Source organism: Centruroides sculpturatus, unplaced genomic scaffold (assembly GCF_000671375.1).
Source record: "Centruroides sculpturatus isolate CEXI.00-Female unplaced genomic scaffold, Cexi_2.0 scaffold22, whole genome shotgun sequence".
Taxonomy (NCBI): domain Eukaryota; kingdom Metazoa; phylum Arthropoda; class Arachnida; order Scorpiones; family Buthidae; genus Centruroides; species Centruroides sculpturatus.
The window spans coordinates 317919-330046 of NW_019384323.1; the positions used below are offsets into that span (position 1 = coordinate 317919).

General features: G+C 40.3%; 1 protein-coding gene across 8 annotated transcripts in view; it reads right to left on the minus strand.

Moving 5' to 3' along the window:
• The window catches only part of LOC111626133 (homeobox protein Meis1-like), an 80416-nt gene that overhangs the window by 15089 nt on the left and 53199 nt on the right, over positions 1-12128 (minus strand). For all 8 annotated transcript variants that reach the window (XM_023369478.1, XM_023369464.1, XM_023369487.1 and 5 more), the window contains 2 exons: positions 9907-10046; positions 1943-2019 (listed from right to left, as the gene is read on the minus strand). In XM_023369478.1, the coding sequence (XP_023225246.1) occupies positions 1943-2019; positions 9907-10046 (217 nt within the window). The remainder of the gene's footprint in view (positions 1-1942; positions 2020-9906; positions 10047-12128) is intronic.

The following is a 12128-nucleotide window of genomic DNA, read 5'->3' on the forward strand; positions in this document are numbered from 1 at the left end:
CTTTAGTGCTTTAAAGCCAGCCCGGTAGATCCGAAGACAAAACTACGCTTACACTACAGAATTACTTTAACCATTGGAGACAATTTTCGACTCCATTTACGTTCGGAAAACCGAGAGAGCACGGATGAAATCGGAGACAACGACGTAATGAAACTTATCGGCTTTCGACCCATCTACGGGAGGGGAAAAATCAAAGTAAAAGTGACAAGGGAAAATTGGGTCTCTCTTCGACACCTCGACATACCCCAGAGCCAGAATATATAAAAGTGTTGGAGGGGGAGGGGGAGAGCGAGAGAGAGCGCTGCACTTTCCGACTGACCAAACAGTAATGGGCAACATTTACCAAGTAGCAGTTAGCTGCGGCCGAGTGCTACCAGCAGCAGAAGCTACCGGCCGTAATTAAGCTAGTAATTCACTAAGAGCAGCAGACTTTGCCATTCTGCCCATTATTACATCCCACCAAGTACAGCGCTCATTACACACCTTGTGCACAGAGAACGTTGGAGAAGTGTAGGACGGTTAGAATTTATCTGCGACCAGGTTAGGAAATCATATCCCGTATCTGTTGTTCCTCCGAGTGGAAAACGGATTCTTGTTTCGGTATTTGATATGCAATTAAATGTTTCGCATTGTTAACAGTTTCTATCAATATTTAGAATGGGCCTGTGGTAAAGAGCAGCGCCATTTTATATACTTCTTGCCGACTTTTTTCTCGACCGCATAAATTTCTAGTTTTAAGAGGCGGGTTTGCATTTATTTAAAGCCGGAGATATGGAAAATTTTCGTTCTTGACCCCCCTTTTCAATAGGTAGGGGCGGTGTCGAAAGAATTATAAAAGCAAGGCGTTTGATAAATATAAGACAGTTAATTGCTAAACGAGCCCACACACACGAGGGTAAACAAGAAGAACACGGACTGATTACCCAATCAGCGGAGCGAAACATTGCAGAACACCCCAGAGAGTGCACATGACTGTTTTATACTCGCATACTGTGAGACTAAGTCTGATTACCGGTTCCTCGTCCCTGGGGGCGCCAAATGTTCCCATTCTCCATTCCGTTTAGCAACTTTAAAACAGTGTTATTAAGTGACGGTGCGAGATCCCGATGTTTCCCATGAGAGCCATAGGGACAACAACGCATCGGCCATCTTACCTTCTCCATCGCTACTATTTGCCTTTTACTAGCTCGTTGGCTTCCCTCCCGTTTCTCTTCCTGTTTTTTACTCTCTCTTCTTTTGGCTCTGCCACCACTTCAATAGCAATCTCTAAGAACGTCTGCAGGCATTTTTTCGCTCCGTAAAAATTCCAGAACCCAGCCGAACATCCAAAACGCGAATTAATTTATCCGCTTTTGTCTCCCAGACCGGGGCCACACATGCTGTGTCTGGACAGACCTGCCATCTGTGCTATGTCAAAGCTTAGACCAAAGCACACCTGGTTCGGGAATAGCGGTAGAAGGGCGTTTAATGATGGCTAGACCCCTTGGTGTGTTGACCACCCACCTTCTGGCTCGTCTATCACGACTCGAGGTGCATACTGTACCAGATGGCTCCTTTACCCTTCTTAACAAAGACAGGTGGAAAATGTGTAAGCTAGCTCTCTCCACCTTTCCAAATCTCTTTCTCCCCATTCTTAAATCCTATACACAACACATAGGAAGCCCTCCGGGTCTGTTCGCGACCTTCACACCGTCCGCAGAAAGGTTATTAATTAGACTGCTGCAGCTTTGCTTCTATAATAAAACCGTGTCGGTGGCTCCTCGAGCATTCGAGTTTTGCTTTCGCATGACAAAAGATGTAAATAACAGGAAAGAGTTTTTATTAAAATAGAATAAGCTGCAAAATAACCCGGTTTCTTCAAAGAACCCTTCATTAAATGCCAGCACAAAGTGAACGCCCCTTTGCGGCATTGGCCGATTTATAAGAATAAAAATACACTTACCAATTATTAACTTGAAGAATAGTAAGCCCAGTGTCTTGCGCTAATTGCTTCTTCTGATCTTCAGATGGATATGGATGCTACAAGAAAGAAAGAAAAAGTTGCATAAATCTGTCTAGAAACGGTGATAATTCAAGTTTAAAAAATTATCACGGGGGTAGAAGTGTGGTAAATCACGTTTGATGCCTAATTCGAACGGTCCCGGTTGCACCTACATAAATCTGTAGTAATGAGGGTGCTACAGCAGTCGCTACAACCTGGATGACAGGTCATTTGTGTGACTTCTCACGTGGAATAGTCACTGGTGACAATGTAATGTCAGCGTGACTGCAAGCTTTACAGGTACTGGTGATCGGTGTGACATTTGGCAGAGGGTCTCCTCGTGCCTTCCACTACAGCTAATGGGATTCCGGAGCCTCGTAAATACAATCTTTATTGTTTAGTTCGGAGATGCGTCAAATTCTTTTACTTCTACTTGTCTGACATCCGAACTGAAAGTAAATCGATGAAGGACGGCTTCCATGATTAACTTATCTTGTACAATTTTAAAGGGGGGATACTAATTCGCGCTTTCCATTGTTAACTAAACTGACACTTTTTACATCACTCGTCTAGCATAAAATAGTTTCTTCTTTTCCCTCCAAGAGGGAGCCCAGACAACCCAGTGGGGTCTTAACGAATGAAAGAATTTCTTAAGTTATTTCACCGGAGGGAGAAGTGTTCACGTATGCGGATACTTCCCACCCCCCGTAACTCGAAACCCTTGGAGAAGAGAACAATGACCTTTATGTAAGGTCAGGTTAGGGCGTTGCCAGTTTTGAAATTCTTCCTTCAGAATCCTCCCTTTCAGCTGCGGGGATTGTTTTATGCCTTCTCTTAATCTGATGAAGGGAATTACCTATGCATACACTTTAAACTAAATTCTTTTCGTTTAACCACGCCTCATTCATTAAATCTTTTTCGTTTTTTAATCATTTTTATTTTTATAATGATTTTGCTGGTTTAAAAGCTAAACTTTCCCTGTTTTCAACGGATGTAGCCTAACTATTTAAGGCACGATGATACGAGGAAAAGGTTATCAAAATTCACAAGTTTCAATCCTAAAACTTCCAGTTTACAAACACTGTACTGAATAACACACAGGGTGGTCCAAAAGTCAGTTAACCATTGTTAAACCTAAACTGTCTTATTTAAATACCTTATTAGTTGGAAACATTACTTGTAAAAAGTCACGGCTTCACTGACTTTTGGGCCACCAAACATGTTTTTCTTAGATCATTATTGATTGTTTCTGTCAGGCGAATTTCGTTTAAAAAAATTGGCGTAATCCGTTGAATTTAGAAAGATGGCAAAATTATGCTTCAGAATACATGTGCCGAATTTCGAATGTATTAAACACTTGATAATTGTTAAAATTCTATTGTAAACAAGTAAAGAAATACATTAAGAAATTAAAAACGAGTGTTTAGATTTGGAGAGAAAAAAGGGACGTGTGTAACTAAATAATCTTTGCTTACACTCTTCCTTCTTGCACTTTACATTTACCCCAGTGGAGCTCCCCTTCTTCCTTTCAAATCAATTTGTTCCTATTTACATATACGAGCATCCTGGTGAGTTTCTATCAGCAGGAGATCGGTTAGCTTCTCAAAGAGGCTGTTGAAGAATTTACTATTTAACCTTATCTATATTAGGAAGGAGAAAGAACATCTCCAACATCCCACCCCATCTAAATATAGTTATATTTATAAAATGGTAAGGGAAATACATAATAATTTTTCAATGTATAAGATTTTCATATAGAAAAACGTTTAATTTAGACAGCGTTGATGTAATCGATTTGGGGGTGAGGAAATGATAGAGAAGTGAAGGGATGTTTCTTACTTTATGACACCTGTTTATCTTGGCATGACAATGGTTGCAGCCTCTTTTTATCGTCATTGTTGTGTAAACACGTCACGTATGACTTTACGAGTGTTTAGATTTTGTCAACCACCCATACCGTTGCAGACTTTACAACTCCACTTTATGTAGGAATCACAGCATCAACTGACAGCTTTAGGATTCATAAAAGGGACGTATTTCATCACTGTTACATTAAGACCGAGTGCCGTTTTGTATGATACTTTCCGTAGATGGTAGGGGGAAACGTAAATCACCACTACACCGAGGATCCTTCTACTTTTTTTTCTAGTTAATATATTTAGTATATATTTTCCTAAACAGGATGCTAAAATAACAGTTAAAAAATAAACAAACGACTTAATAATAAAAAATGAATGGCTCTATTTATAAAAGGAATTATACATTTAGTAAAATGTACTGGAAATATAAGGGAATATAAATTTATAGTGTGTAGTGAAGATGTCAGAGGGTGAGTGGTAGTTGCTATAAAGAGTAAAAGACAAACTGGAGTCTGTACTCGGAGCAAACCAAAGATTCTGTTTCCAAATGGTGTTGTGGGAGAGAAGGATGGGGAGAAAGAAAGGAAAAAAAGAGGAAAAGTTTTCTGTGTAAGTAACGGTTGGCCATCAATCCCAAAACTCCATCGATGTCGCTTCTGACGATAATTAATGCGTTCCTTTGCCACCGCTGACGACGTCCTATTAGCTCCTATAAATCATCCCCTCTCTCTCTTTCCTTCTTCTCCATCTTCACCAAAGGATGTTCTAGGGTCGCTGACCTTTCGCGGAGAGGTCGCGCACATCTAGCAGTGATTGGATACTTTCTGACGACATCCACAACCGATACTTTCCCTAACACGGAGGATTCGGGGTTATTTATTTTGCTACGTTTCTATGTTTAGTCAGTTGCCGAAATGATATAATTTAAATAGAGGTTATCTCGTATATCTCTGAATACTTTTTGAAATGTCGAGTGGCGAAAGGTGCAGATAATTTACTGTTTTCAAAAGAATAGTGGCATAAAAATTTGAGTAACGTGTTGCAAAAACATTAAAATCTGAGACAATTAAATAAACAGGTCGACTTTAGCGCAAGTGCCTTGCATTTTCAACACAGCTCATTATTTTCCACAGAACAATTCATCAAGCGCAACTATCACGAAACTCGACTGTCAGTTTACATTGGTAGAAAAAAAATGTATAAAAAAGTCTCGCAACTCGGCAAAAACTGATAAGAAAAAGCTCTTTACAATAAAATCCGTAAAATTAATGCAACTTCTACACAAGAGAGAGGGGGGTCGCCAACGGGGGCACAAACAACGCTTTCACACGGAACTGTCAAAAGTTAGCTGTCATTTCGCCCGCTGACAATAAGGGGGAAAGTCTGTCACCGGGTCCCTAACAACCCCCAAATTGCCACCTGCAAATGATTGGGCACCGAGGTGACGTCTCTCGCCTCGTGTCCTGACATTTTTTATTGACATCTCCTTTGCTTGACACGTGCATGAATAAAACTTTGCGTGACAGTGAAATCCGTAGGAAAATTGAATAAGTACAGCTCGGATCTTGGGTGGAGCGGGAGAGTGCGAGTGGGTGTCAAGTCGTTGACTCCATCACAGGCTGCACACTGTTTCCCTGATACTTAAAGTCTACAGAACTTTAGGAAATCCCCGAGGCTAAGAGATTGCGAGAAAAAGGATTACTTCCCTCTATTCTGGCTCAGACATAAAAATTCGCTTTCGGAAGTTGTGGGATTTATGTTCCTCCCCCTTTGCTCCCCTTTTATACACGTCTGGGAGAATTTTAAATCCCAGATTCTGTTCGTACACCGTGCTTTTATATTCTGTAAATATAGGGATTCTTACTCCAGCTGTTTCGACTTTGCCAAAAACAAATATTTGTTATTCCACGCTTTTCCATAGAATAAAATTTACTCTCGCCTCTTTTAAATAAAGATTATCTGGTTTAAAGGGGCTAAGGGAGAATTGGCTGGCCTTTTAACGTTTGCAGGCGATGCTAATTTGGGGCTCGGTTGACACAAAATTAGCAAGAGAAAAATCATTGCGTCTTAAGTTCTTCTTCGTCGTCATCTGGGAGCTCCAACAGCCTTCTACCTGCATTCAAAATGCAGAGTTTAGTGGCACAATTGGTAAGAGTGAAATTAGGACACGCAGACGCGTGGTCTGGGCTCATACCCCAAGAGATGGAAAGGGACAGAGAGGCCCCCGACACAGAGAGTGGACGAAACGCCAGCGGGCGAGTAGCAGAAAGGTGGAAATGGGGTAACGAAACGTCCTTATCGCTGCAGCGTGACAGGAAGAGATCTTGAATAATTTAATCTTCGGCATGGATATTGTCATGTCATGTCTCTGCTGATTCAATCACTTTTCAATGCATCAAGACTGCAAAATGACATCAGCAACAGCGGATGCATATTTTACGAGTTTCGCTAGCCGTCCCCCCTTTTTGGTAAGAGCAGCCACTCACTTCATCCTTCGTTAAACAAGATTTTCCTTGCTGCAGCTCCTAATATCCTGACGCCATTTCTAACGAGATGGTGATTATTTTCCAACTCTTCTCTCCGTTTAAGTTTCGCCCCGCCATTTACGGATGGAGTGGCATTCGGGACGACCCGTAGTTTCCGGCTATCTAACTGGAGGAGGAGGAGGTTGTCGCTGGAAATTTTCTTCTTGCCCTCTTCGATTCGGCACAGTCTAAGAAGGTATTGTAATGCAGAAAGGAGGAAGCATTGTCATCTTCCCATGCTGGGAAATTGGGATGGATGGCAGCGAAATGATCTCCTCGGAAGCTAGTAGACTATATATTCGATTTGTCACCGTAATATCTCGCTATAAGTCGTTTATTCTCTTTTGCTAGTTTGATAATCTGCGCTTCTTACGTGCGAGGGGCCGAGCGCTCTTCGCCATTGCTAGATTGATGAAGGTCGAAGGATTCTAAACCTCCCGGTCGAAGGGGGAGAAATTCTATCCCGAATTATTCGTCGACGACGCGCCATCTTAGAAACGAGGTTACCGAAACAAACCTTACAAATCCCCCAACGATTTAAGAAGTTTTTATCCGGAACGGCGTAAAACAATTAGTTAACTGTTTGGCCAAGCGATGTTTACTGGCTGCACTCGAAGGGGATCAAGAAAGGAAATCCCTCGTCTAACCCTTACATACAACAAGCAGTTGGGCTTCCAAGGCTCTTTTTCGTCTTCCCCACCCCGACATTAGTTTCCTGTAGCTTTGCCATTTGTTCCGCTCCCCCTTCACCTTCCTCTGCGCTTTCTGTGTTCCGTGTGCCTGATGCGGATCTAATCAGTACAATGGGACTGAGGGGATTAGTACAACGCATCACTGGTTCCACCACTACGTTCCAGTAATGCGATTACTTCCTCCAGGAACCTAATACATCCAAGAAGGAACACGAGGGGGTAAAGAGGAGGGGGCGATAACAACACGTAATTACAGCATGGACCACCCCCTCTTTCGCTTCCCCCGATTGGTCGGTGCTCTGTAGTGTTGTATGACAGTGATATGACTGTTGATGACATGACGGATGACATTTCGCACCTCCTATACGGGTGGCCATCTTGAACAAAAGGTGTCGTCCGTGGAAAGAACAACACGAGACTGCCGTTTTTTCAAATTAATTCAATAATACGCATTTAGCTTATTTTGCGCGTATTATGCCAACCTATTAACAAATTCCATCGTAATAAATATTTATTACGACAAAATTAAATCGTTTACGGTTATAAAAATATACGAACTTAATACCCGAATTATACAGGAAATTTTAACTTTTTTTAATAATTTAAAATTATAGGAAAGATTGGTCGACTGGCGTGACGCTGGTGGAGTTTTCGATTGTTTTCGGCCATAGTCAGACACGAGAATTTCCTAAACAAATGGCGAAAGGAAAGGAACAAAAGAAGAATCTGTCATCTCCATCTAAATTTTCATTAATTATCGCCTTATGCAAAGACCATCCCTTCTTCCCTCCCCCCATTTTGTTGATCTTACACACGAGAACGGAAGCTGCACAACTTTGCATTTTCGCTTAAACATTAATTAATTACGTCATCTTTGAAATGGGGAGAATGCAGAAATGTCAAGTACCATTGTTTACTTTGTTTGGCTGTCGGAAGATAGAGGAGTACATTTCACAACATCCACCCTCTCTCTTGTCGAAGTGCGGACAAAAGATAAAAGCTTCATGCGCAGCATTCCATTGTCTTTACTTTCCAGATATGTCCCGAAGAGATAGCGCAAGAATTCGACAAGACAAAAGGACGAGGGGCGACAAAGTAAAACAAGATTAATAAGTCGGATCCATTATTTGATTTGCTTTGCTTCCCTTTATTGTTGTACAATTAGATTATCTATAAATTACAGTGTTGCCAACGGGCCGAGTCTCTTCCCCACCATCCATTGCCTCCTATATAATAATAATATTTATCTTTAAAATATTAAAAATTTGCAGAGAGAAACGTGACGTTGGAGATAACGAATGGTCGATACCGAAATTTAAGATCCAGTCGACAATCGGGTACAGAAAATTAAAAAAAAGGGAGGCGAGTAAACGCTTTAAAAGACGGCGGAACACTAACATTTTGCCAATGGAATCTTCAAAGAAAAGCACGTAATGCCGTCACTAATAGGCCATGTCTAACCTGCACGTCGTCATTATCACCGTGATACTTAAAGGTCTATATAGATAAAGCATCAGTTGTTACGTCATAGATAGTCTGTATCAGATTGGCTAAGAAAAACATCATCGTCATTCCGCAGATGATGAAAGCGCATCTATTTGCTAGGATTCTTTCCAATAAAGAATTTCAAACTTGGAGTGAAGTTTAAATTTGGAGAAGATAAAAGAGTGGATGTCAATAATGACGTTGAAAAAAATCTCATAAAATTAATTAAATCCAAACGTTACATCCATCGATAGCAGAAGCGGAGAAAGCAAAGTTAAAGTGGAAATTTCGTCGTCACAAAGAACAAATTGTAGTAGAGCACGGACGTAATAACTTTGTCATCTCGTAGAGGAAAGGAGAAGCTTTATCTTTAGATAACTTCTTCTTCTTCTTCGGAGGGTTTCTTTCTCGAAACGTTCAACATCCACTTTGGCTAATTCTATTCGGGAATGTGGATCAATGCTGCGACTACAGTTTACAGTCCATCAGTAGAAGCGAAGCGCTAATGGAAAGTGCGACAGTACGTGTCACGAGTCGCCACATTAACCGTGAGAGATGGCCACTGCACATTCAACGATGATCTATAGATAGAGGAGGAACCGGGACAAACACGCTTGTATTAAAGATAACTTTTCGCTCCTTCTAGGCCCATCCTTCCTGCTAAATCCTTCTTTATCATCCAACTAAACCGTTTTTTTGCAGGATTAAAATACAATTAACTTACGTAAGGTTAATTAATTTCTCGTCCCGATCGGTTCCTTAATTTTTATGCATTTTTACGTTAATAATGCTCTCTTAATTATGGTCTATGACACTTTGGGTAGTCTCACGTGTACGTATGGAAGGTTGCGCGTGTTCGCGGGCTAAATATTCATCTTTTTATTAGAAAATGAAGGGTGTAGACTAAGAAATCTCTTAACTCATTGATTAACTGGCATCGATGAAATTCCAAATCTTTCGGCCCGAGGCCCAAGTTCTCACGCTACACTAGATAGAGAAAAAAATTTCACAAAATCCCGTATAAATTTTCAGAAATTGCTGCATAAAATGCACTAATTTAAGAGTGATCCTTGCCCTACGACCTTTAAACAGTTTCGAATTTTCTCCAAACAGTTGCAAGAGTCATTATCGATTAATTAGGTACGAGTTTTTCTTAAAGCAACAATTTCCCTTTTACGTTTGCACGATAATTATAATTAGGAACGAATTAAACGTGAGAAAATCGACACGCGAAGTAGTAGTCCCGCTTCAACTCGTGGGCGTTTTTCAACAGTAATTACTATTATCGTCTACGGGAGTGGATTTTTTTAATAAAGAAGCGAAGCTTTGCTTTGAAAAGATTCTTCTGTAAAACATTGACTTACAGTGAGATGTTGGAACAACCAGGCTCTCATGATGTTTGTGGCGACTTTCGGGAAGATTCCTCTTTTCTTTTGTCTCTTCTTCCCTCTGTCGTCGTCATCATCTTCGCCTGTTCCGTCTCCCGAGCCTACACTGGCATCACCTGTAAAGAATACGATTACAATCATCTCTCTTATATACAAAGGAGAAAAATCGCTAGCAAATTTACTGTATTTGCGCTCCGGGCTGGTAAAGAGTGCGGCGAATTTTTGAAAAATTTCAACTCTCACTTCAATCTTTAAGGTCCTAGACATAATGTCTTTCTGTCAGACGCCAGTCTTTTTATTATAAGAGATCTACGCTGACATAAATTGCATCCCGCCGTTTCTTTCCTTTTTTTCAAGAGGAGAAGACGATTCTTTTAGGTGAAACGAGACAAAGAATTTTCGAATTTTACTCTAGAATAAGTTAAAATGGCGAATAGGTAAAAAGTCTGGACGTAGAAGGAAAGATTAGAGAGCGAGAGAAGTGAGAGAGGAAAGACGTCAGAGGCTCGGTGGATGGGATTAGAGAGGCTGGAGTCTGCTAACTAATTGATTCCACTACCATTTGTTTTCATCAGAAAGACGACAGCTCTAAGCCTGACTGACCGGTACTTACACAATAAATCACGCTTGGAAATAACCAAGGACCCTCTGCAATTACACAGGTGGTGTGCAGCTTGGAAAATTTCCTTTTACTTCTGCACCTCGCAATCACTTTTGTTTTCTTAATAAAAGAAGAACGAGAGCAACCCAGCCGGTACAGACGAGTCCAATGAATTTTTTAACGTGTCCCTCACTAATAATTTGCAAAGAATTCCAAATTTTGCTACAGGAACCGGAAATTAATCGAGACTCGGAAAATTGGCCAAAGAACATAGAAAATTTATGGCTTTAGAAAATTGTCGGTGGAAGAAATCATTCGAGAAGTGAAAAGTTGATGAAGGTTTAGAAAATTGGCCGAAAGATTATAGAAATTTGTTGATGCCGCAAACTAATTCTGTGGCGAGGAATGAAATGAATTCAAATAATTCACACGCAAATGGACGAATCGAACACACTTAAAATTAACTAGAAACAAGACTCCTGCAGCAGAAAGAAGCATTTTTGTAATATCTACAGCGGGACTATACAATTTATAATTCACTTCCTTAAAGCTCGATTTAGTAAACTCGACGATGCAAATTATAAAAACGTGTGTTCTGTTTGTCTGCCTTCTGCCAAAGCACGGAGAGAACACGTGTCCTTTTAAAATGCCCTTTCTCTAGGGGAAAATGCGACTTTTTTTAGAAAATACACGCAAAAAAGTGTTCCGAATACAGAGGAATCTCCTAAGACACTATAAATATCAGTCAAAAATGTAGAAATATTTTAAGCGGACTCTTCTATATAAATCCCACGTTAAATTTGAGGTAAAAAAATAGTCAAAAGTCTTTTAATTTTAATAAAAACGACAAAAAATTCAATTAAAGAATTAATTTTTATGGAAAAGTTGCGAATTAATAATAAAAAAAGAGTAAGGAAAAGCGAAAAATTTGATAAATTATTTTCGGTGTAGAAAAAAGGAAAGAATTACTTTTCTTTATTAAAAAAAGGAGAAGAAAAAGAAGAAGAAAGGACGTTTATCTTATTCAATAATGTGGAAGAGTGAATAAAGTAAAGGAAAGGTCCCGCTTTATTAATAGATGAAGAGTTCTTCTATTTTTAAATAAGAGGAAAAGAGCGTAAAAGGTTGCAAAATCGGAGTCAATATCTTTTCACTCTATAAGTTTGAAAAAAGGAAATAATGATAGGAAACGTCGAGTCGAGTTACTTCGGAAGGAAGTCGTAAAAGTTTCATTCTGTAACGATTGCTCGGCGACAAAATACAAGAACGGCTTCTCCCGGAGGAGGAGAACTTCTTTGCCCATTTCCTCTATTGTAGACGAAACAATCTGCTAGCACATTCTGCTATTTTCCACTCTTCCCTCGTCCCCGCCATTACGTTAATTTTACTAGGCGCGTAAGGCTGGCCCTAAAGTCGGTTAACCCCGCTTTATTTGGCCCAATAAAAATCCAAGACCGTTGGAATTTGTGTACGGAACGAGGAGAATCTCATTTTCTGTAGTTGGTGTCGACTTTGAAACGGGGCCAACCCGTACAATCTCCTTAAATCGTCCGAGAAGAAGGTGTTTTGGGAATAAAGATCATTTCTAGAAAACTGA